Source organism: Myxocyprinus asiaticus, chromosome 37 (assembly GCF_019703515.2).
Source record: "Myxocyprinus asiaticus isolate MX2 ecotype Aquarium Trade chromosome 37, UBuf_Myxa_2, whole genome shotgun sequence".
Taxonomy (NCBI): Eukaryota; Metazoa; Chordata; class Actinopteri; order Cypriniformes; family Catostomidae; genus Myxocyprinus; species Myxocyprinus asiaticus.
In genome coordinates this window covers 13,143,806-13,168,744 of record NC_059380.1, presented here as the reverse complement: position 1 = coordinate 13,168,744, position 24,939 = coordinate 13,143,806, and the positions used below count along the sequence as shown (strand labels likewise).

Sequence of the window (24,939 nt, the reverse complement as noted above, 5' to 3'; positions counted from 1 at the left end):
CGCTGCTTCTCGCGCGAGCCTCTCATCCACGAGCCCGGGGAGTGATATTTGTTGTCTTTCAGCGATTAAAAAGGCAAACTTGTCACATATTTCAACCCAGTGTTTCCATTGTCCATTCGAAACAACACTTAATTAATATATAAACAACACTTTTGCTGACTACTAGTGCCTTTATTTGAAATGTGCCCTGACTGAACATTAAAAACGGTGGGACAGCTACCATAACCTGTTCAGGTTTTATCTGCGCGGGAGTAAACGATTATTCTAGTTTATTGAAGTTCGTACCTGCTGTGAGGATTTTAAAATAATATATAATGTGGTATACAAGATTTGCCGCCCTGCCTATGTGCCGTTTTGTTCAGTACAGAAAGTGTTTGTCCCATTGGCTAGAATGTACCATTAAAGAGAGCTTAATCTATGGCACAACTGCGCCACGCTGAGCAGCCAGTTCCACTTTGTGATTAATCTTTCTGGATCCTTCTCTGTGTAAACATTAACTGTACTTATATATATATATATATATTCACAATCTAAAAAGTATTGGACAGTGATCCTAATGAGGACAAATGTTACATTCGGAGAGAGCTTGTTGTAGCCTTCATAATGTATATTTCTTATGCTAAACGTCTAATGTTGTTCATTAGACAACACAGTCATTGGAAGACTCAATTCTGCGAAAATATGGCGGAGTACACAAGTCATTCATAGTTAATATATATTGCAGATAAAATATTTATTTGGGCTTTATTGTCAGTTTTGGATAAAATCAATCTTTTCCTAGATGTTTAGTATATTCTTAAAATTAGGATAAGATGCAGGAGGTCGTGGACTAACATTGGTCTTCATAGACTTTTTTTTATTTTTTATCATTGCAACGTTGTTCGAGAGTGTTCTCCAAGTTGTGTCCACGCAGAAATGTGAGACGTGAGAAAGCTGTGGCAACGTTGTTGCGCAACATTCAGCGACCGCGAGATGTTCCAACCACATTTGTTTATTATTGATGCCATTGCAACACACAACTCGATTACCCATTATTTCTTCCTGTTCTTGTATATATTATGCGTAATATTTTTCAGTAATCACACACAAAGCCTCAAAATAACAAATAATGTAATTACATTTTTAATATTGTTAATATTTAACATTGTTTATTAATACGTTATGTTTAAAGGTACAATATGTAATATATTTACTTTACTAAAGCATAAAATTATCATAATATGTTATCAGAGATTTAGGAAACATGCTAAGTTGAAATACTGGCTTCCCCGAAAACAATGCTACAGCCAGTATATTCTACTTTGAAATGTCCATTCCGGGCCGGAATTTCTGTTTGTGTTTTGGCCTGTGTGATCCCGCCCACTGCCCACTCACCAATAGTATTTCGACACCCCGGGTTGCCAGATTTGAAACAAGTTAGCGGGCAAACACAGCGCGCTGCAGCCATGGAAGCCAGCAATACATCTGGCTAACATTGACAGAGTTATAAAAAATTCACACGAGCTCGTTTATAATTTGCAAACAATAAAAACATTGCAAACGTATAAATTATCTGATCAACTTACAGTGTAAGGCTCGTCGCTTCAGTTTGTTTATTCCTGTTGTGTATCGTCAACCTGGCAACCCGTGTGAGCTTCGTGTCTGGGGAGGAGGTGGCAGTGGAGACAACTCTCTCCAATATTTTGAATTTGGACTGCAGTTTCCATTTTAAAGGTTTGATGTCAATGTTACATATTGCTCCTTTAACAATAAAAAAAAAAAAAAAAATTATAATCAATGTGTCAGTTTCAACTTTGGAGATTAAACACAGGCAACACAGGGTCATAGGTCATCAACTTTATTAATACATATTACAATGGAATGGTAATTATTGTAATTGCACTACATGTAGTGTATTGGGTTCAATGGAAGTTCAATCAACAGCATTTGTAGCACAACTTTGAAATTAATTTCGACTCATACCTCCTTTTCTTTAAAAGAAGCAAAAATCTGGGTTACAGTGAGGCACTTACAATAGAAGTGAACTGGACCAATCTGTAAACAATACTGTCTTAAAAGTATAGCCACAAGACGTGAACAATATGCATGTTAACATGATTTTAGTGATAAAATTGCTTTTGAATTTTTTCTGTGTAAAGTTTGTTGCCACGATGATGTAATGCGGTAAACCCTAAATCGACCATAAAATTGTTGATAGATGATAAATAAATAGAATAAATAATGTGGAAGCCTGGGTAGCTCAGTGGTAAAGATGCTGGCTACCACACCTGGAGTTCACTAGTTTGCTAGTTCGATCTCAGATGCAGAGGATCCTCTGCCACCCAGACTGAGGCAAATCACTTTGCAACCACAAGGACTTAAAAGCACATTGGGAATTGGGCATTCCAAACTGGGAGAAAAAATTGCTTTTTTAAGATTATTTATAACATTTCTGCCTTTTAAAACCTCTAAAAATTGGCCCCACTTTCACTGTAACCTTGATTTTAGGATAATTTTTTTTCTCCCCAATTTGGAATGCCCAATTCCCAATGCGCTCTAAGTCCTCGTGGTGGCATAGTGACTCAATCCAGGTGGCGGAGGACAAATCTCAGTTGCCTCCGTGTCTTATCACGTGGCTTGTTGAGCGCTTACCACGGAGATGTAGCGCGTGTGGATGCTTCACGCTATTCTCTGCGGCTTCCATGCACAATTCACCACCGAGAGCGAAAACCACACATTATAGCAACAACGAGGAGGCTACCCCATGTGACTCTGCCCTCCCTAGCAACCGGGCCAATTTGGTTGCTTGGGAGACCTGGCTGGAGTCACTCAGCAAGCCCTGGATTTGAACTCGTGACTCCAGGGGTGGTAGTCAGCGTCAATACACATTTTATGTGATAATCAACATTGTCACAAATGCTGTTGATTAATCTTAAATGAACCCACAATATTCCTTTATGAATTATAATTAAAAAATGTAATAAATAAAAATGTTAAACGTTACAACCTTAAAACCTAAAATACTTAAGTTATTGTCTCCCTCTCCTTACTGGCAGCTCAGACAGCCTGACTGATGACTGGACAGCTAAAAAACAAATACATAACATTAGTATAGTGCTAACATTTAAACATCTTTTTATTTTATTTTTAGGCCTTTGATGGGACAGGAGAGTGCAGAAGTGACAGAAAATTATAGTAAGAAGAGTGGAAGTGCTACATGTCAGAGCATGTGCGTGCCACATCTCTGACTATTTATGATGAGAAGAGGTCCAGTGAAGCATCCTGTACATGTGGAATAGCTGGTCACTGTAAAATTAAAAATGTCAAACTTAGTGTTATATCTATACCAGCTTTACAGTACATTAAACAATACAAGAGCACTCACACTGATTAATGTATAGCTGATCAATGTAAAATTACATTACACAACAGTTAGTTCCAGTCCTCGATGCTTCACATGTTTGTACTCATGCAGTTCCAAATCAGTTTGAGAGCTCTGCATAAAGCTTGTAGTGGGGATTTTGGTTCATCCCAGTGACCCTCAAGTCTTTTGAATGTGTTCATTAAAAATGTTTTTTTTTACAGATTTGTTCACTGATACATTTAGTGAATATTTCTGTTACATCAATATGCCAGTAGGTGGCAACAAATGACCATCTTTTATGAGGACATAAAGCTGGAAATCTGTTTATGTCAGATTGTAAGGACTTCTGTTTAGAAGATTGACATGCTTGTACAAAAAAAAAAAAAAAAAAAAAAAAAAAACCTTGTACTTACTGTTATTTAAAGCACCACATGACCTTTGAACAATGTCCATCATCTGAAAGGCAAGCAATTGTGTTTACAATTGTAAAATTGCAAGCAATTTTGTGAAAAATTAAATAAATAATTTCAATATTTAAATTTAAACTTTGACATTACTTACGATTTTGTCTTCCAATATCTGGCATGCTTCCATTGTCCATGATGATCCTAGGAAAAATTATTCTAATATAGTATATCACTGGTCAGCCACAACATTAAAGCCACCTGCCAAATACTGTGTATGTCCCCCCCGTGCCGCCAAACAGCGCCAACCCGGATCTTAGAATAGCATTCTGAGATGATATTCTTCTCACCACAATTGTACAGAGCGGTTATCTGAGTTACTGTAGACTTTGTCAGTTTGAACCAGTCTGGCCATTCTCTGTTGACCTCTCTCATCAACAAGGCGTTTCCGTCCACAGAACTGCCGCTCACTGGATGTTTTTTGTTTTTGGCACCATTCGGAGTAAATTCTAGAAACTGTTTTTTTTTTTTTTTTTTTTTTTTGGGGGGGGGGGATTTTTCCCCTTTTTCTCCCAATTTGGAATGCCCAATTCCCAATGTGCTTTTTTTAAGTCCTCGTGGTCGCATAGTGATTTGCCTCAGTCCGGGTGGCAACCACGCTCAATTCACCATGCGCCCCACTGAGAACAAACCACATTATAGCGACCACGAGGAGGTTACCCCATGTGACTCTACCCTCCCTAGCAACCGGGCCAATTTGGTTGCTTAGGAGACCTGGCTGGAGTCACTCAGAACGCCAGAAGAAAAAAAAAGAAAAAAAAATCATCTGGGATGGCATGAGGGTAAGTAAATGATGCGAGAATTTTCAGTTTTGCGAAAAATGATTCCTATAAGGAGATGTTAGACAGAATGCTAACCTTAATCATCATTTACTTTCATTGCATGTTTTTTTCCCCCTCCATATTTTGAAAGGGAATGACAATTGAGACTGTCAGTCTCTAACATTCTGTCTAACATCTTTTGGGTTCCACAGAATACATAAAGTTTCATGGGGTTGGAAGATCATGAGGGCAGGGAAATGATGATATAATATTAATTAAATGCTGAACTATCACTTTAAGGATGCTTCTCAGATTTGGACAAATCTGTCAGTTAGAAGAGAAGTTTGGAAATCGTTTTCTAGTAATTATTACGGTGAAAAACGTGAACAATGTCACACAGTCCAAGTTACATATAATGTATAATTATACACTGAAGCAAGATCATGCTTTAGTCATGCCTTCTGTTTTTATTTCTCAGCTTTTTACTTCCTGCGTGAATTTAGTTCAGTGACGGTCCAGCATTGTCAGTGTCTAAATAATTTAGATAATTATTTCTGTACACTAAGGGTAAATTCCACCTTATCTCTGTGTTTGGAAGCTTGTTGTCCATAAGACAAAGCCATCTGTCAAACATTGTGCACGCGCCAGCCTTGCACGTGCAGAAATGCTCACAATCGCGATTGGCAGGGCAAAACATTTGCACTTAACGGGGATGTTTACAAGGATTTATTCAGTAGGCACTGATATGCTGCAGCACTGATAAAAAAATGCAAACTTAGAAACTAAGGTCATAAGAGCCACAGTTACAGATTCATGCTGAAAACTAATGAGCATCACCATGACACAGACAAGCCCACAATGTCACAATCTCTAAAATTTTCCTCACCATGTTTTCTTAAGTTGGCGCTGCAATTTTAATCTTGAAATATATCCTTGTCTTGGTGTAAAATGAAGGCATTGTGTGGAGTGAAGGAATGTTTATTTTTCATGTTTGCTGCTGTAGTGTTGAATGCGACTCAAGTGACAGCGTGCAGCTGTGAAGTTCCGCTGTTGTAAGAATCCCATTCAAAAATCTCAATAAATAACGCATTTATTAACACTTAAAACCAGTAATATACGACAGGAATGCTACCCATTGTAACAAATTAAAAGTAAAAAAATTTCATCAGAAATTTACTTGAGTAAGAGTGAAAAGTACCCACCATGAAACAAACTCATAAAAGTAGAAGTAAACACTCACCTCTGTCGTTGTGCTGTACTGATAGACTGAACACCCGGGCAGGTGAGTGCTCTGACATTGCGATCCACGTATATCTTTTCCCTCCTAAGGAATATTATCCATAACAGCTATTATTATTAGACTTATTATTAAACATAATTGTCACTAGAGGGCGAAATGCAACTGTCATATCCGCAGGTCAGAGACGGTGAAACGGGGGTGTTTTCACCTGTCAGTCATTGATGCTCTATGGCAGTTTGGGCATACTAAAATGGCTGCTCGAACACTTCCAGTGGCTTCACCTCCTGCTGGCAGTTTAACGTTGCTCAGCGATCCACTTCTATATATATATCAATGGCCCAGATGCGTAGTCACTATTGAGAAATATTTGTCATTAAATACCAAAACTTGAAGATAATGCCTTACCTATAAATATGTCACATCTCAATTTGGTGTGTTGCAGAAATCTAAAAGGATTATTTCCCTTGTATTAATATTGTGTTTATAATACATTGACAGTTTTGAATGTTTGCTTTAATTGTGATGGCTGTCCCATTCAGCTGTTAGATGGCTAATAGATAGCTTTCATGTCATGTCTGCATTCTGAAAAAGAAAGAAAGAAAGAAAGAAAGAAAGAATGAAAAAAGGAAAGCATTACCTTTCAAATGTTGTGGTATGACTGAATATGTGCTGTCCACATGTATAAGTGCACTGTAGTCCACTAGCATCTTTGGATCAAAAATATAGTATTAGTAAATAACTGGTCGGCAACCATTATTCATACATTGTGAACTGTGTGTATGCTTTTCTACATTACTTATGCTTGCCACAAAATCAAGCATTTTTTTTTAAATCCAGCGAAATTGTCTTTAGTTTTCTATTCTTGAACATAAGACATTAATATTGCATAATTAGCTTTAAAATTCGTTTTTAAGAAAAGACTTAAAATTCTTTAACCAGCTTACCTCAACTTGAGAATGTTGGGCTGCTGAGTTAAACAACAACAACAAACAATAACACTGGTTAATTGCTTTATTCCAGCACTAGCAAAGATTTTACCATGACCTCCTGAGACCCAGCTAATTACAATTTTTGGCTTAAACATTTTTTAACATTGTTTGGTGGATAACATATGAGACCTGCTCCGTCATTATGAGTCACTTTGACCATGAAACACATTTGAGTTATAAATACTAAAGTATTAAGGAAAGTCCCAGCTTTCTAATGATTTAGGCTAATGATTATGTTTCTGTTACACCTTTTCACATATTATTTGATGGAAGATTTGTTCAGACATACATAAAACTTCTTGCTACAACAACAACTCGTGTTTTTAACTTAATTGCATTTCCACATAAGTGGCTCATTGCAACATCCCACTGAAAATGTCACAAAACAAATCATTACAAATTGACACAAAAAAGGCTGAATATCCACTTTAAGATACACCAATATTAATAATAACAGGAACGTGTAACGTCTCACAAATTCACATAAAACATAGGCCTAATGCCAAAATTGAATTGCTGGGTATTTGTTTATTTGAACAATACCAAATCAAACATTACATCGGCACATTTTACACATTATAGGTTTTGTTTCAATATTTACTCATTTTATCTCGCTGACGCAGAAATGAAAAGCAATACTTGCATATCCTCGATGAATCATAGCAGATCTGCTTCAGATGGCCCAACTGTCGGTTGAAATTTACATGGAAATTTGTGCTTCAGGACAGTGACGTGTACAGTATGTTGTACAGTGGTAGTCAACACAACATAAGCACGACTTTAATCAGTGACTAGGAACGATGGTAAAACAACAACTTTGTGACAGTGTGGTGACAATCTTCATCACACAATGTAAAATAGCCAACCTTTTGGCCACATCGTTGCAACGTAGGTAGAAGGTTGACAACGTTGAGAAAATGTTCTGTGTTTGCTGGGCTATTGTTTTTTTTTTTTTAATATATTAACATTTTATTAAAAAAAAAAAAAAAACAGTATTGAAGGAACATAACATACACACACAGAATCAAGTTATATCAAATTACATATCCCTCCCTCTGAACATCCCCCCCCCTTCCCCCCCTTCACACTACAAACATCCAATGGTCCAATACAAAATGAAAGTATACACACATACAAATACAGATACCAAAAAATAAATAAATGTAAAAACAGACAAGAGGAAACACTTAAGAATAAAGAAAATATAATCATACAATTAAAACTACAAATCTCCCTACACTGCCCCTCCCCGAGAACCCTCCAGAAAGGCCAAATAGTTGCCCCATTTTTCATTGAACAAATCCATAATACCTAGCCTTCTATATGACATTCCCTCAAATGCTGCCACCCTGCCCATCTCTGTGTGCCACTCTTGAAACGAGGGCACTCCAGCCGACTTCAAACCCCTAAGAACGATTTGTCTGCCAATCATAAAACTGGCTAGGAGCCAATTTTTTATGTATTTATCCCCCAAATTAATGACCGCCCCATCACCTAAAATACAGATTCTGGGGTAGAACGAAATTTGAATGCCCAATACGTCACACACAAAACTCTGAACCTTTAGCCAAAATTCTTGGATCATAACACACCACCAAAAAACATGGGCTGTGTCCCCATTTTCTGATTGGCATTGCCAGCAGGTGGGTGTGTCTTTAAGACCAAGCCTATACAATCTAGAGGGGGGCCAATAGAATCAATGTAAAATCTTAAATTGCATAAGGCGCACCCTTGCATCTCTAGATGTAGACTTGATGTTTTTAGATTCCTAACCCACACTCTCTCCTCCAATACCAAGTTTAAATCTTTCTCCCATAATCACTTGAGAGAAGTTGACGCTCCATCCCCCAGACTCTGAATTAGCAGGGAGTAATACACTGATGCCTCATGACCTTTTCCAAAAGCAGTAATCACCACTCCCAGAGTATCTGCCGCTTTAGGGGGGTGTATGCTACTCCCAAAAATAGTACAGAGCAGATGGCGCAGCTGTAAATACCTAAAGAATTGAGACCTGGGAATCCCAAAATGTTGAACCATATTTTCAAAGGATCTCAACACTCCACTCTCATATAGTCACTGAGCGTATTAACCACCCTCACAATCTACTCTGTCCAGCAGAAAGGGGACTTTTTAATACATAATTTTGGGTTCAGCCATATGCTCAAAGCAGCATTTAAATAAATGTCCGAATTAAACACTCTGGACACTTTTGTCCATACCGAGTGCAAATGCGAGATAACGGGGTGTAACTTAACTTCTCCGATTAGTTTGATAGAAAGGCTTTGCAATGGCGAAATAGGGGCAATAACTTCCTGTTCAATACAAAACCAGGGAGGGGCTCTCTCAGGTGGAAGCGACCAATGAGTCAAATGTCTGAGACTGAATGCATAATAATTAAACAAAATCTTGGGTATGCCTAGCCTACCTTTGTAAATCGGCCTATGCAACTTACTGAAATGTAATCTGGTACATATACCATTCCAAATGAAGGACTTCGCTATGCTATCAAATTGCTTGAAATAATCGGGACATCTACAGGGAGAGATTGTAGCAGGTAGTTGAATTTTGGAATACAATTCATTTTAATAACATTAACCTTCCCAGTCATAGATAAATGTAATGAAGCCCATCTGCCCACATCGCTCGAAAACCTTTTTATTAAAGGGTCAAAATTAACTCTAATTAGCTGGGAATAAAATACCCAAATACTTCATGCCCTGTTTGGGCCACTGGAAGGCACCCAGCTGAAAAGCCATTACTGGGCAGTACGCTGTCAGAGCCAAAGCTTCAGATTTAGACCATTTAACTCTGTATCCTGAGAATTTAGAAAAGGAATGAATAATTCTATGGAGGCAAAGCATAGATCTAGTAGGGTCAGAGACGAATAATAAAATATCATCTGCGTAAAGCAAAAGCTTATGCGCCACACCTCCCACCATCACCCCTGGAAAATCATCCTCCTTTCTTATCGCGGCTGCTAATGGTTCCAGGTCAAGACAGAACAATAATGGGGAAAGAGGACAACCCTGCCGGGTGCCCCTATCCAGAGTAAAATAATCTGAAATTAATCCGTTTGTTTGTACCGCCTACCGGGTATCTATAAAGTAACTTAATCCATCCAATAAAAGTATTCCCGAACCCGTATATTTCCAAAATCTTAAAAAGATAATCCCATTCTACCATATCAAACGCCTTTTCAGCGTCAAATGAGATGGCAGCGACCGGAGTCTGATCATTCGCCACTGACCACATGATATTGATGAAACGCCTAATGTTATTAGAAGAGCTGCGACCCGAATAAACCCCACCTGATCTATATGTATAAGAGATGTCATAACTTTACTTAATCGGTTAGCCAAAATTTTTGACAATATTTTTACGTCTAGCTGGATCAGTGAAATTGGACGATAACTCTTACACTCACTTGGATCTTTGTCCTTTTTAAGAATCAGACTGATCCGGGCTTTTGTCATGGTTGGCGGAAGCTTTCCATTCTTTAATGATTCAGTTTAAACTTCTAACAAAAGTGGAGCTAGTTCTGTGGCATAAGATCTAAAAAATTCAGTGGCAAAGCCATCTTGCCCTGGAGACTTGCCTGTAGGCAAGGCCTTAATTACCTCGTTAAGCTCCTCCAAGGTTATCTCAGAATCAAGGGAATTTTTTTGCTCAGTCATCAGTTTAGGGAGTTCTAATGGTTCCACAAAGTTTCTAATATCTTCATTAGTAGAGGAAAACGTGAAACTATAGAAATCAAGATAGAATTCTTTAAAAGCATTATTAATATCAATGGCCGAGGTAAATATTTCACCACCAGCAGATTTCATTGAGGGAATGGTAGAAAAAGCCTCTCTCTGCTTTATATATCTAGCAAAAAGCTTCCCTCCCTGCCCTGAATAGCCAAAACTCTGCCTTCCGTGTCAAAATAGTTTTATATCTGTATTCAATCGGGTCAATTCACTGAGGCCATCAGACGACATTCGGTGCTTCAGCTCTGCCTCAACACTTTTAATATTCCCTTCCAACTCCATGAGTTCTCGTGCTTTGGATTTTTTAGTGAATAAGGCATACTGTATGATCCGACCCCTAAGAACCACCTTAAGTGCCTCCCAAGCCACGCCTACAGAGGATACTGAGGACCAGTTGGTCTCCATATAAACACTGATTTCAGCCTTTAACATTTGTTGGAATTCAGGATTTTGCAAAAGGGATACATTAAAGTGCCAACTATATGATTTCTTTTTCTCCATAAGTGGCAACACCACTAAACTCACCAGGGCATGTCTGAGACTAAGATGTTTCCAACTGAGCAATTCACAACAGATGAAATGAGGGACTTAGATATAAAAAAAATCTATTCTAGAATAAATCTTATGGACTGATGAAAAAAATGTATAGTCCCTACCAGATGGGTTCAAAAGTCTCCAAATATCTGTAAGACCAAGAATTTTACACATCCTGTGAATCGTTAGTGTTGCTCTAGGGGGCTTACACACTTTTGCTTCACTATGATCAAGGACTGAGTCCATCAGAAGATTAAAGTCTCCTCCCAATATTATATCATGAGGGGTACCAGCGGCTTGCAACATCCCTTCAAGATCTATAAAAAAGCCCTGATCATCAGCGTTAGTTGCGTAAATATTAGCCAAATTCAAACTTTGCCCCTGAATTTCTGCTAAAACAATAATGACTCTTCCTAATTTATCTTTAATCTGTTTGAGACATTTGAAGTAATGACTCCCCTGCTCTTACTTGAGCCAGCACTAAAGAAAACATGTCCACCCCATATTTTCCCAAAATGTTCAGCTTCCTGTGGGGAAAGATGCATTTCTTGAAGAAACACTATATCATTTATATTTCACTATTTCACTATATATTTCTTACATTTAAGAAGAGAAATAACCTTCCTTTTTATGGGGTGCCCCAACCCATTCACATTCCACGTGGAGAGAAACAATCCACTCATACTAACACTTGACATTTTGACATATTAGAAAAAATAGACTGTGTGTCAAAAATAAAATTATAAAGACCACATTCCAACATTAGTGCAACAATCAAACCCTGAACTCCCCCCAGAACCAAACAAACAGAAAAAAGAAAAATGTGCACATTAATTCCACGCACGACAGCGCCAACCGATGTCCATCCCTCTAAACTCAAATAGTCCATGTACGCCTAAGAGACCCCGCGACAAATTTGCTGTCGGATTGCTCAAGTCCGGTGTTTCTATACAAATTTTGTGAGACAGAATTACATAACAGAAGATAATCTATAAAACAAACTCCAGCCAGTAGGTGGAATAAAAACAAAGAACATGTAGATGCATCCACATAACTGTCCCGAAGGTGTGTTCCTCCACAAAACATACTCCAGCCACTAGCGGAACCAGCACAAAAAAATATACATTAATAAAACGTTCAGTTTCCTTGGACAGTCAAACGAATGTTCAGTGAACTGACCCATTCGACTGCTACATGAGTGCAACAAATGACCCAGTCACTCCAATGTCCTGCAAGAAATACTCCACAAAACAAACTCCAACCAATAGGAAGCATAAGCACAAAGAACATGCAGATTCATCCACAACAATGTCCTGAAGGGAGTGCTACTACACAAAACAAACTCCAGCTGCTAGGCGGAACCAGCATAAAAAGGAACAAAAAGGTGCTCAGCTTCCTCGGACAGTCAAGTGGATGTTCAGTGAGTCGGTCCACTTGGATGCAACGTGAGTACCACAAAATAACTTACTCAGTCCATTGACTTTATGAAGGACATCGCTTGCTGGGGACATGTAAATACTTCCATCCTTAGCCATCCTTAGCATCTATTCTCAGTTTGGCCGGAAATATCAGTGCAAACGTGACCTTCCGTTGATGTATGAGTTTCTTGCATTCCTTGAATCGATCACATTTCTCTCTTGTCGAATTTGCAAAGTCTGGGAACAAGAAAATGCTGTGGTTCTTCCAAGAAAGCCTTCCTTTACTCCTCGCCTCGCGTAACACAAGATCTTTATCGGATGATCTGAGGAATTTGGCCAGAATTGATCGGAGCCTGTCTCCCTCAGTGGATCAACAAGCCAGAACCCTGTGAGCTCACTCGATTTCCAGCTTATGGCCTGTTATGTCGAGCAGACTCAGAAGGAGCCCGTCTAGGAATTTCACCATATCCTGACCTTCTTCGTCCTCAGGAATTCCAACAATCTGGACGTTATTCCGCCGGTTACGGTTCTCCAAGTCCTCCAACTTCTCCCAGACGCGCTCCAAATCCACCTTGGTTGCTAGCGGATTAGCAGCTAATCCCTCTCCGATGACTCCAGATAATCGATCCATTTCTCGACATCCTCCACTCTTGTAACCACCTCAGTGAATTTCGTCTCCATGGCAGTGTTTGATTGACGTATTACAGCAAGATCCTCCAAGTCAGTAATGACCTTCGTCAGCATTGCTGATGTGTTCAACAATTCTCGTCGAATTTCCTTCAATTCTCCGGCCAAATCGCTCGGGGCCTCCAGGTCAGCTTGAGCACGTCTTTTAATGTCTCCAGAGCCCGAGGATTTTGAATTCTTTGACATATTTTCTTCCTAGAACATTTAAGGATCAGGGTGTATCGAATCTCACCGGTTTATGACATAAAAAGTATTAAAACTAGCAAAGTGCGCAGAGCTCGCATGGCATCACGTGACTCCTGCTGGGCTATTGTTAAAATGAGTTATCACCAATGGCAGAGGCTTCTCTTTAAAAGAAAACTAAAATGTTTGTAATCAGAATTTCTAGACTATTAGTGAGCTGCACACACACAAAACTTTAAGATTTCCTCATGCTTATTATCTAATTTCTTTGATATAACATGCATATTTCTGCAGGCTATGTTCTATAATCTTTGTCTTTATTTCTGTTTGCTGAAATGCTCTGGCATCTTTAGCTCAAAGGAGATTTCACATGCCTTATTAGATCACATCCGCTAGATGGCAGTAGTTTCCATCCTTTTAAACCTGTTTAAAGGAATAGTTCACCCAAAAATGAACATTCTCTGATCATTTACTCACCCTCATCCCATCCCAGATGTGTATGACGTTCTGTCTTCTGCAGAACACAAACAAAGATTTTTATAAGAATATCTCCGCTCTGTAGGTCCATACAATGCAAGTGAATAGTGACCAGAACTTTGAAGCTCCAAAAAGCACATAAAGGCAGCATAATAGTCATCCATACGACTCCAGTGGTTAAATTAATGTCTTCAAAAGCGATATCATAGGTTTGGGTGAGAAACAGATAAAAATGTAAGTCTTTTTTATTTTATTTTATTTTTTTTACTATAAATCTCCAGCTTTGTCCAGCCCAGACCAGTAGGTTTCGATATGCAAATAATGTTTATCCCCCCAAAAAACAAAAGAAGAATGTGTAAGTGAAAATGGATATTTATAGTAAAAAAGGACTTAAACATTGATCTGTTTCTCACCCTACACTTGTCATATCACTTTTGAAGACATTAACCACAGGATTCGTATGGATTATTTTACCCTGCCTTTATGTGCTTTTCGGAGCTTCAAAGTTCTGGCCACCATTCACGTGCATTGATTTGAGCTACAGGGCTAAGGTATTTCTCTAAATCTTCATTTGTGTTCTGCAGAAGAAAGAAAGTTATACACATCTGGGATGGCATTAGGGTGAAAAATGATGAGAAATCTTTTTCATTTTTGGGTGAACTAGTCCTTTAAGAAGCTATGATGGGTGATGATGGCTCAGCACTGAACAAACAATACTTTAAAACAGACCTGGCACTAGCTCTAAGATGTAAGGCGGGCCACTGGACTCTCCAGGTGGGCCAAACAGTTGGAGGCTCATGGGTGTGGTTGCCAAGATGGGCCAAGTTTATGATTGGATGGACCTGGCCCACTCAGGTCCCCCTGTGTTTGGCCGTCCTGCTGTAAAACTGTACTCAACTGTAAAACCATAATAGATTAATATGGAATTCCATTTAAACAGTGCAAGAAGCTTTCAGAATCTTTCTGTGATTTTACTTAATTACTTATTTATAAAAGTGGTGGCTAATTTCAAAGTTACCACAGATGATGTAATAAGAGTAAGGTGTTTTGGCTGAAACTATGATTAACGTGGTAATTTTTGTGAAAGATGAAGGGGCCTCCACTTCAAAACAACAATCAGGCAGAAGTCAAAATTAAAATTCAAGATACATTTAATGGTGTGGAGTTCTGAGGAGTAAATTCAGTAAAAAAAAGAAGAGCATTATTACCTCTAATAACAAGAACAGTTCAGAACAATATACATCTTTATATACAGTATCATATTGTATTAAAATACCAACATTAAATAACCGTATATCTTTATACTCTCACTTGCTTAGCACCACCAGTATACTGTACCAACATACTACCTATTACAGTACCATAACTGTAACCCTTTTTATGAACAAGATGTCTATAAATACTTCATATTGCAGAGGTTTTAGGTTCACATATGCAAGTCTAAAAGATGTGGCCTTCTTAAACTTCCATGAATTATAGACCCATACTGAAAAAACACTATTTTGTGCATGCTCAGCAGAGCCTATGCTCAGCTCCCACTGGTGAAATCAGCGTCTTAAAATTAAAACTTACACAGTAGAACTGGTTTCACATCAGCAAGAGAGGATAACTTACAAAAGGTCAAAACATCCCACAAACAAATCTTAGTATGAGATTCTATTAACAAAATGAGTCATCTTACCCTACACACTGGGTGTATGAGGATGCACAAGGAGGATTCAGTAGTGATAAGAAGGCCACTATTCAATCAAACTGCAAAGTCCCAGCATAAGAAACTTAACACCAAAAAGAGCTATAATATACAGTCCCTTTCTTTAAGGTTTTGAATCCCTTTTCATCAGTTTGATTTTGTATGTGTGTGTAAGTGTGAATGGAAATAAGGTTCATTATCACAAGAGCGTGTTCATATTTCTATGTTAAGGATATTACTATAACTAATATTGTACATCATCACATAAAGTTAAATTGATTTAAAGTTTTGATCTTGTGAACGACGAAGACATAAATAATCCCTTTGGATCATCCAGAAAGAATAACAAGTGTAACACTGGTTGAACTCCTGGCTCCTGTATGCCGTTTTTACTTTGAGTGGGTAGGTCTGGAGGGCTTGGCCAAAACCCTGACTAAACCTCTCATTTTTCCATAATGGTCTCCATTTTTGGGTTAATGAAAGAGAAGCCATCAAAGACTGTCTGGTCCATGGAGTCTATCAGGTTCTTGTCACCGTGAGAGAGACGGGGCTTTTCACTGAGGAACTCCCGGTCAAAGTTGCTACAGTCGTTGGGGGATTTCTGCAATTAGAGGAACAGAGATCTTGTCACTGGGCATCTCTTGAGGAGTCACAGGTTTTATGATAAAAAGACTGTTAAGGAGATCATAGCATTGTTTTTTTTAATGAAGTTACAAATGTAAGTTCGGGAGGAACTCTCTTATCTAGGCCTGCCAATCTCATTTTAAGGATATATAAGTGGCTGCTTCCCTTGCACCGGTGACAATTCTTCCAGCATACCTCCACCTCCACCTCCCCATCTTCATCTTTATACTTCAAAACGACTATACCAAAATTGTCTTTCTTTCTGTTAGTTCACACTGTTGAAAATGTTGGTCTAGAAATGTATAGCCATAAACTTCCGTCACATTTTGAGTGGGCAACAGTTTCACTAGATTTTGTTAAAATAAATGTCAGAATCTTACCACTTTCGGCTTAAATGGTGGATTGACCTCTCGTTTCTCCAGTGCAGGCCAATTGATTGTCTTGAAGAAGGCATGTCCACGGATATTTCCAACAACACCAAGTCGTCGGGTTGGATCTCGCTCAAATAACTGTTCAAAAAGGGCACAGATTTAAATTTTGAACACATAGATAAATAAAATGCTATCAAGATAAGTCAGTGTAAGTAATTGACTCTATAAAACTTAAAGGGTTCATTAACCCAAAAAATGAAAATTGTCTCCTCATTTACTCATCCTCATGACATCTCAAATGTGTATGACTTACTTACTTTCTTCTGCAGAACACAAACAGATTTTTAGAAGAATATCACAGTTCTGTAGGTCCACACAAAGCAAGTAAATGGCGGCCAGAACATTGAAGCTCAAAAAGGCAGATAAAAGCAGCAGAAAAATAACCCATAAGACTACAGTGGGTTAATCAATGTCATCTAAAGTGATCTAATCAGATTTGGGTGAGAACAGGCCAAAATGTAACTCCTTTTTCACTAAATCTTGACATCAGTCTCCTTGGTGATCATGATTTTAAGCTCGATTACACTTCCTATAGTGCCATCTAGTGCTCTGCGCATGCGTCAACCACTAGGAAGTGTAATCAAGCTTGAAATCATGATAGTGACTAGAGATTGCAATGGCAAGATGTACAGTGAAAAAGGATTTACATTTTGGTCTGTTCTCACCTAAACTGATTTGATTGCTTCAGAAGACATTAATTAATCAAATTAATCAATTCAAATGAATTACTTTAATGCTGCTTTTATGTGCTTTTTTTCAAAGGTCTGGCCACCATTCACTTGCTTTGAAAAGACCTACAGAGCTGAGATATTCTTTTAAAGATCTTTGTTTGTGTCCTACAGAACATTCACATACACATTTGGGATGGCATGAGGGTGAGTAAATTATAAAATAATTTTCATTTTTGGGTGAACTATCCCTTTAAGATCCTATAAAATAAGATCATACTTTCTCCAGCAGGTCTTTGGCTTCCTTGGTAATCCAACGTGGGTAGTGAGGTACATCCATGCGAATCGACTCGAACAGCTCGTCCTCATCATCACCCTGGAATGGTGACTGGCCAATCAGCATCTCAAAGAGCAGCACGCCGAACGACCACCAGTCCACAGAGAAAGTGTACTTCTGTCCCAGCAGGATCTCAGGAGCAATGTAATCTGGTGTACCACAAAACGTAGTGGCTCGGTTTTCTCCAAGCATGTTCTCTTTGCACATTCCAAAGTCTGCAATCTTAATATGTCCACCTTTGTCCAGCATCACATTGTCCAGCTTCAAATCCCTGAGTAGGTAGGGACAGATGTATAAAATTAGGTCCATACAAGAAAATACTTTCTACACATTGAAATGTCAACAGACCACAGGTTTACTCTTCTTGAAAATCATACCTGTATATAATGCCTTTTGAGTGGAGGAACTGTAGTCCACAGATGATTTCAGCAGAATAGAACCTGTGACAGGAAACAGATAAGCATAACCTTCAAAAGCAGGATTTGCCATCATTGCAAACAGTTTTGTCATTATTGCAAGTCAACATTTGTGTTGAATAGTGAATTAATATATACATACAAACAGGCATTCTAATTGTTGAATCTTAAAGGAATATTCTAGGTTAAAAGGTAAGCTCAAACGACAGCATGCCACAGTTTCAGTTAATGATCACAGAAAATAATTTCAATGCGTCACTCATATTATAAAAACAAACAAAAATTTAGTTTACAGTAATGCACTTATTTATAAAAAAAATAATTAACTGGTTAAAATGTGTATTTTTAACATTTATTCCAGTGCTTGACAATTGCCCCATAGACTTGCACTGTAAACACATTTTTTGTATGTTTTCAATAACAGAGAGTTGTGTTGATATTGCTTTCTTTGGTAACCAACAGCACATCACATAAGCTGTCGATAGAACTTCCTTTAAAATTAATTAAAAGAATATTACTTAATGGATGTAAAAGACAATGGCTGATATTTCACAATAATAATTGTTTTTTTTAAATCGCATACATTTCCTGAGTACAGGAGAGGGGAAAATCACTTTGGAGTGAAAGCTATTAAGAGTGCGTCACTCACATGGCTCTGTACAAATCAAAACGCCCCTTATCCTGAATGTGGAACATCAGATCTCCTCCATTCAGATATTCCATAACAAAGAATAAATGCTCCTATTAATAAACACATGGATCAGCATTATTATAAAGAGAGATAGTGAGAAAAAATCCTTCTCACACACACACACACACACACACACACACAAAACCCACTTCACATAGTTTTAAACAAACCTATCCTGTTTTGAGATTTTAAAAAGCCTTTCAAATGAGGCATTTGAAAACTGACAGCAAGGCAATTTTTACATACAATAACACTGAGCTTTTCATGTAGTTCCCCATTGTAAAAGAGTTCTGTACATTCCCAGACTGCACAGAAACAGATATGCATTTCCTCAAAGCTTTAAATTCATGTTATAGCATGAGCTCATCCCAAATGGAATGTTGCATTACATCATTCCATGATGTCATTTTCTTAATGGTTAATCGCAGACATGTTGACAGACAGTCACGTAACTTGGCGTGTCTAATGGGGAGATCTAGTTCTTCAGCGTGCATTATGATAACGATAACAAAGCTTTGCTGTGACCTTTCATTTCATTTGTGTCACAGGTAGGGATTCCACTTTGTAGTAGCACATTTCTCAGTATCTCTCAACACATTTTATTCATTTCAACTTTTAGTACAACATAATGGTTTAAAATAATTAAAAATTCTATGAAAATGATATATATATATATATATATATATATATATATATATATATATATATATATATATATATATATATAAAATATTATATATACAGTGCATCCGGAAAGTATTCACAGCGCTTCACTTTTTCCACATTTTGTTACGTTACAGCCTTATTCCAAAATGGATTAAATTCATTATTTTCCTCAAAATTCTACAAACAATACCCCATAATGACAATGTGAAAGAAGTTTGTTTGAAATCTTTGCAAATTTATTAAAAATAAAAAACGAAAAAAAAAAAAAAATCACTTGTACATAAGTATTCACAGCCTTTGCCATGACACTCAAAATTGAGCTCAGGTGCATCCTGTTTCCACTGATCATCCTTGAGATGTTTCTACAACTTGATTGGAGTCCACCTGTGGTAAATTCAGTTGATTGGACATGATTTGGAAAGGCACACACCTGTCTATATAAGGTCCCACAGTTAACAATGCATGTCAGAGCACAAACCAAACCATGAAGTCCAAGGAATTGTCTGTAGACCTCCGAGACAGGATTGTATCGAGGCACAGATCTGGGGAAGGGTACAGAAAAATTTCTGCAGCATTGAAGGTCCCAATGAGCACAGTGATCTCCATCATCCGTAAATGGAAGAAGTTTGGAATCACCAGGACTCTTCCTAGAGCTGGCCGCCTGGCCAAACTGAGCGATCGGGGGAGAAGGACCTTAGTCAGCGAGGTGACCAAGAACCCGATGGTCACTCTGACAGAGCTCCAGCGTTTCTCTGTGGAGAGAGGAGAACCTTCCAGAAGAACAACCATCTCTGCAGCACTCCACCAATCAGGCCTCTATGGTAGAGTGGCCAGACAGAAGTCACTCCTCAGTAAAAGGCACATGACAGCCCGCCTGGAGTTTGCCAAAAGGCACCTGAAGGACTCTCAGACCATGAGAAACAAAGATTGAACTCTTTGGCCTGAATGGCAAGCGTCATGTCTGGAGGAAACCAGGCACCGCTCATCACCTGGCCAATACCATCCCTACAGTGAAGCGTGGTGGCGGTATCATGCTGTGGGGATGTTTTTCAGTGGCAGGAACTGGGAGACTAGTCAGGATCGAGGGAAAGATGAATGCAGCAATGTACAGAGACATCCTTGATGAAAACCTGCTCCAGAGCGCTCTGGACCTCAGACTGGGGCAAAGGTTCATCTTCCAACAGGACAACAACCCTAAGCACACAGCCAAGATAACAAAGGAGTGAACTTGACTTGAACCCGATTGAACATCTCTGAAGAGATCTGAAAATGGCTGTGCAACGACGCTCCCCATCCAACCTGATGGAGCTTGAGAGGTCCTGCAAAGAAGAATGTGAGAAACTGCCCAAAAATAGGTGTGCCAAGCTTGTAGCATCATACTCAAAATGTCTTGAGGCTGTAATTGGTGCCAAAGGTGCTTCAACAAAGTATTGAGCAAAGGCTGTGAATACTTATGTACATGTGTGGGGTTTTAATTGTTTTTTTTTTTTATTTGTAATAAATTTGCAAAGATTTCAAACAAACTTCTTTCATGTTGTCATTATGGGGTATTGTTTGTAGAATTGAGGAAAATAATGAATTTAATCCATTTTGGAATAAGGCTGTAACATAACAAAATGTGGAAAAAGTGAAGCGCTGTGAATACTTTCCGGATGCACTGTATATATTTGAATATTATTATAAAAAATGCTAACAGCACTTTTGTAAGCAGGCATAGGATCTCTTGTATATATTTAATTAGTCATAGTCACGTTTTACAGAATCATAACATTAAAATCATTTAGAGAATGTGGCAACATGTTGCTGAATGGAAAAAGGCTGACCTTTGTCTGAAACGTGCAGTAAAGGTGTGTGAGGAAAGGGTTATCCCAAGCCAGTGCCAACACTCTTTTCTCCACCATAGTGCATTCCACATCATCGTCCATTAGCACCACATCCTTCTTTAGGGCCTTTATTGCAAAATATTCCCCCTTTCCTTTTAGCTCTGCCAGCATCACCTATTTGGATAAAAGAACTGTTTAAGGGAAGGTCATCAGAAAGAAACCTTCCAAGACTTTAAGAGATTTGTTCTCTGCTTCTTACCTTTCCAAAGCTGCCCTTGCCCAGGACCTTGTGTAACACAAAGTTGCTCATGGAGAACCGGGACTGGTGTTTGATGGTGGTGCTGGGAGGGGTCGTGTCATCCCATAGTTTTTCATACTGAGAGCCCTCCCCTATTACACACAAATAAAATTATAGGCCATTGCAAACACATTGCAAACAAAAGAAAACTTTCTTTGTATTTTCATGTTTTCCTAAAGATTTATTAAAATTAAAGCTACTTTAATGTTTAATACTTCAACAGGGAGCAATATCATAGCAGGGAAAATGCAGTAATGGAAACTTACCACTGTCTATGGCTTGATAGATTCCAATTTCTGACAAAGTGGGATCTGGGCGTTTTGTGGAAGATTTCTACATGGAAAATTTTACAATACTATGAACAACAGAATTCGTCTAGCTCATTTCTGGGAGTTTCATCAAGAAAACGTGATGGTGGTCAAAAATAACCCTACATATGAAAATACTTTACAACCCAAAAATATAATCTTTTTGGTTTACAAAATATAAAAGTTGTTCCAGATGTTTTGAAAAAGGGCATATGAATGATGAGAGAATCTTTGTGTAAGTATGGATCATAACGGTTGAATCAATTACCAGGCTAACTTGGTTCAAAGCCTCCGCCAGGAGCTTTTGATTGATTCCACAGAGGTTGGCGACTTTAGTCTGGCATTTATGATGGACGTTCATACTACATTCTGGACAGAGAGAATTAACTGTATTAGATATTAAAACAGAGAGAGAGAGAGAGAGAGAGAGAGAGAGAGAGAGAGAGAGAGAGAGAATGAGTCTGATAGAGACAAAGTAGAGGAATAGTTCACCCAAAATGGAAAATGTATTTACCCTCATTTTGTCCCATGACTCTATTTCTTAAGAGGAACACAAAAATAAATATTTTAAAGTAAGGCTGTCAATCGTATAACTTATTTTTATCTAATTAATTACATGATATGCTGATTAATTTATCGCAATTAATTGTGTATATAAATATTTGCAGAGAATAACAATTCATTATATAAAGATTAAATAAGTATAAATATAATATATATTTTACATATAATAATTTAGACAATTAAAATGCATTACGTTATTGTGGTAGACGAGTAAAGCATTTATTAGACAATACAAAAAGTGGCTTTAGAATGCAATATATTGTTTATTTCCATATTTTTGATAATTGCATGAATATCATAGGCCAAAAGTCCACAGCCATTCATTTTGCAATGGAATTCATCAATCTGTTCGAGATTTATTTTAAGGGACTTTCTCAATGCAAACATTCTTTTGGAGTCTCACTTTGGTTGTGTCGTGTCATAAACAACACATTTTTAGGTCTCTGTGTCAAGTTTAAGGGATAGTTTACCCACAAATGAAAATTCTCTTATCATTTACTCACCCCCATGCCATCCCAGATGTGTATGACGTTTTTTCTTCAGCAAAGATTTTTAGAAGAATATTTCAGCTATGTAGGTCCTCATAATGCAAGTGAATGGTGATCAGACCTTTGTAGCTCCATAAATCACATAAAGTAAACAGAGAAGTAATCCATAAGACTCCAGTGTTTAAATCCATATCTTCTGAAGCAATAAACTAGGTGTGGGTGAGAAAAAGATAAATATCTAAGTCCTTTTTTTGACTCTAAATCTCCACTTTAACTTTTACATCTGAAAGTCACATGTGGTGGGCTGGTTAGCTTCATTTTCAAAACTGAAAATTAAAGTTGAGGTGGAGATTTAGAGCAAAAAAGGACTTAAATATTGTTCTGTTTCTCACCCACACATATTGCTTATGAAGGATTTAAACACTGGAGTCATATTGATTACTTCTATGTTTCCTTTATGCAATTGTATGAAGCTACAAAGGTCTGATCACCATTCACTTGCATTGTATGGACCTACAGAGCTGAGATATTTCTAAAAATCTTTGTTTGTGTTCTGCTGAAGAAAGAATGTCAAACACATTTGGGATGGCATGAGGGTGAGTAAATGATTAGGGAATTTTCATTTTTGGGTGAATTATCCCTTTAAACATAGTTTGACACGTCTCGAGATCCCTGTATTTGGAAATGCACTCCGTCCACCAGTGTTTGAACGCAAGAACGCATTCTCATCTTGTGCTGTCTTATGCTAGTGTCGTGCAAGCCTGAGTGTTGTTTGTTCTACAGCTGTGCGTTGCCTATTCAGTTAGAGTTTCGCTTACTGCCCCCTGCTGAAAACAAGTGGTACTTCAAGCTTGAATTGCTCTGATGATAGGAATATTCTACAGTATGTTACAGTCCGAGGACATGATTAATTGCATTAATTTATGCATTATTTTTTAAATAGTTAATCACACTGAATTAACATGTTAAATTGACAACCTTATTTTGAAGAATATCACAATCAACAATTTCCATACAATAGCAGTGGGGTGCCTCACATTAAAACTTAAAAATGCACCCAAAAGCATCAAAAGTAAACCATGCGACTCGTGCGTCACATTCCAAGTCTTCTGAAGGAATGCAATCACTTTGATTGATGAACAGACCGAAATTTAAGTAAAAACTAATCAAAACATTGATCAAGCCATGTATACAGAGCCCAAATCAAATATGGCGACACGTCAATAACAACTCAGTCTCAATGGTTCTTGTGTCATGACGTCATGACATTTGGTCATGATATGCGTGAGGTTGAACCAATGAGGTTTAATGCTACTGATGTGTTGTATATTTGATTTGTTTCACAAAGTGATCACATGCCTTCAGAATACTTGGAATATGATGCTCGATTTGCATGGACTGCTTTTATGATACTTTTGGGTGCTTGTTAAACTTTAAAGTGAGTCACTATCAACTGTTATAGTATAGAAATCAGCAATGGCGGTATTCAATAAAATGTATACTTTTGTGTTCTTCATAAGAAAGAAAGACATATGGGCTTGAATCGACATAAGGGTGAATAAATAATCAAATAATTTTCATTTTTGGATGAACTATCCATTCAAAAGGAAAGAAATGAAGCAACCATTAAAAAAAAAAAAATCATCTTCCATACCTTCACACTTGAGGCCTTGTTTGACCATTCCCCAAAGAAGACTGCCGCAGTGGTCACAAAATGTTGGGCTCATGTAGTTGTGTGACTTAAAACGATGTGGCATGTCAATCTTAAAGCGCTCCTTTTGAAACTGCAGATACACAAAAAGACTATCACTACTTAACCAGAAGAGTCCAAATGCTCGTGGCCATGAATGTAACTTTTTAAACCCCTCATGGTGCCCTTTCCAGGAGATGTCTCTCCTCGCCTCAAGTAGGCCACAACTGACTACGAGCACTATTGGAAACAGAAACAGCAGACAAACTTCTTGCTAAGAACAAAATAGCTTTTTTCCATGCTGTGACATAAGGCAGGTCCAACACTGTTTTGAGCAAGTCATCTACTAGTCAAAAGAAACCAAAATGGCCTTTGTGAGTTCAGTGACCCTGACACATTTGTA

At 38.0% G+C, this 24,939-nt stretch overlaps 1 protein-coding gene across 2 annotated transcripts in view; it reads right to left on the bottom strand.

Annotated features, from left to right (window-relative positions):
- Nucleotides 1–14,975: 14,975 nt before the first annotated feature.
- The window catches only part of LOC127427978 (protein kinase C delta type-like), a 42,768-nt gene continuing 32,804 nt past the window's right edge, over nt 14,976–24,939 (bottom strand). For both annotated transcript variants that reach the window (XM_051675994.1, XM_051675993.1), the window contains 10 exons: nt 24,501–24,630; nt 22,063–22,163; nt 21,753–21,819; nt 21,448–21,578; nt 21,189–21,362; nt 18,658–18,749; nt 17,970–18,032; nt 17,536–17,863; nt 16,537–16,665; nt 14,976–16,133 (listed from right to left, as the gene is read on the bottom strand). In XM_051675994.1, the coding sequence (XP_051531954.1) occupies nt 15,975–16,133; nt 16,537–16,665; nt 17,536–17,863; nt 17,970–18,032; nt 18,658–18,749; nt 21,189–21,362; nt 21,448–21,578; nt 21,753–21,819; nt 22,063–22,163; nt 24,501–24,630 (1,374 nt within the window). In that variant the 3' untranslated portion in view covers nt 14,976–15,974. The remainder of the gene's footprint in view (nt 16,134–16,536; nt 16,666–17,535; nt 17,864–17,969; nt 18,033–18,657; nt 18,750–21,188; nt 21,363–21,447; nt 21,579–21,752; nt 21,820–22,062; nt 22,164–24,500; nt 24,631–24,939) is intronic.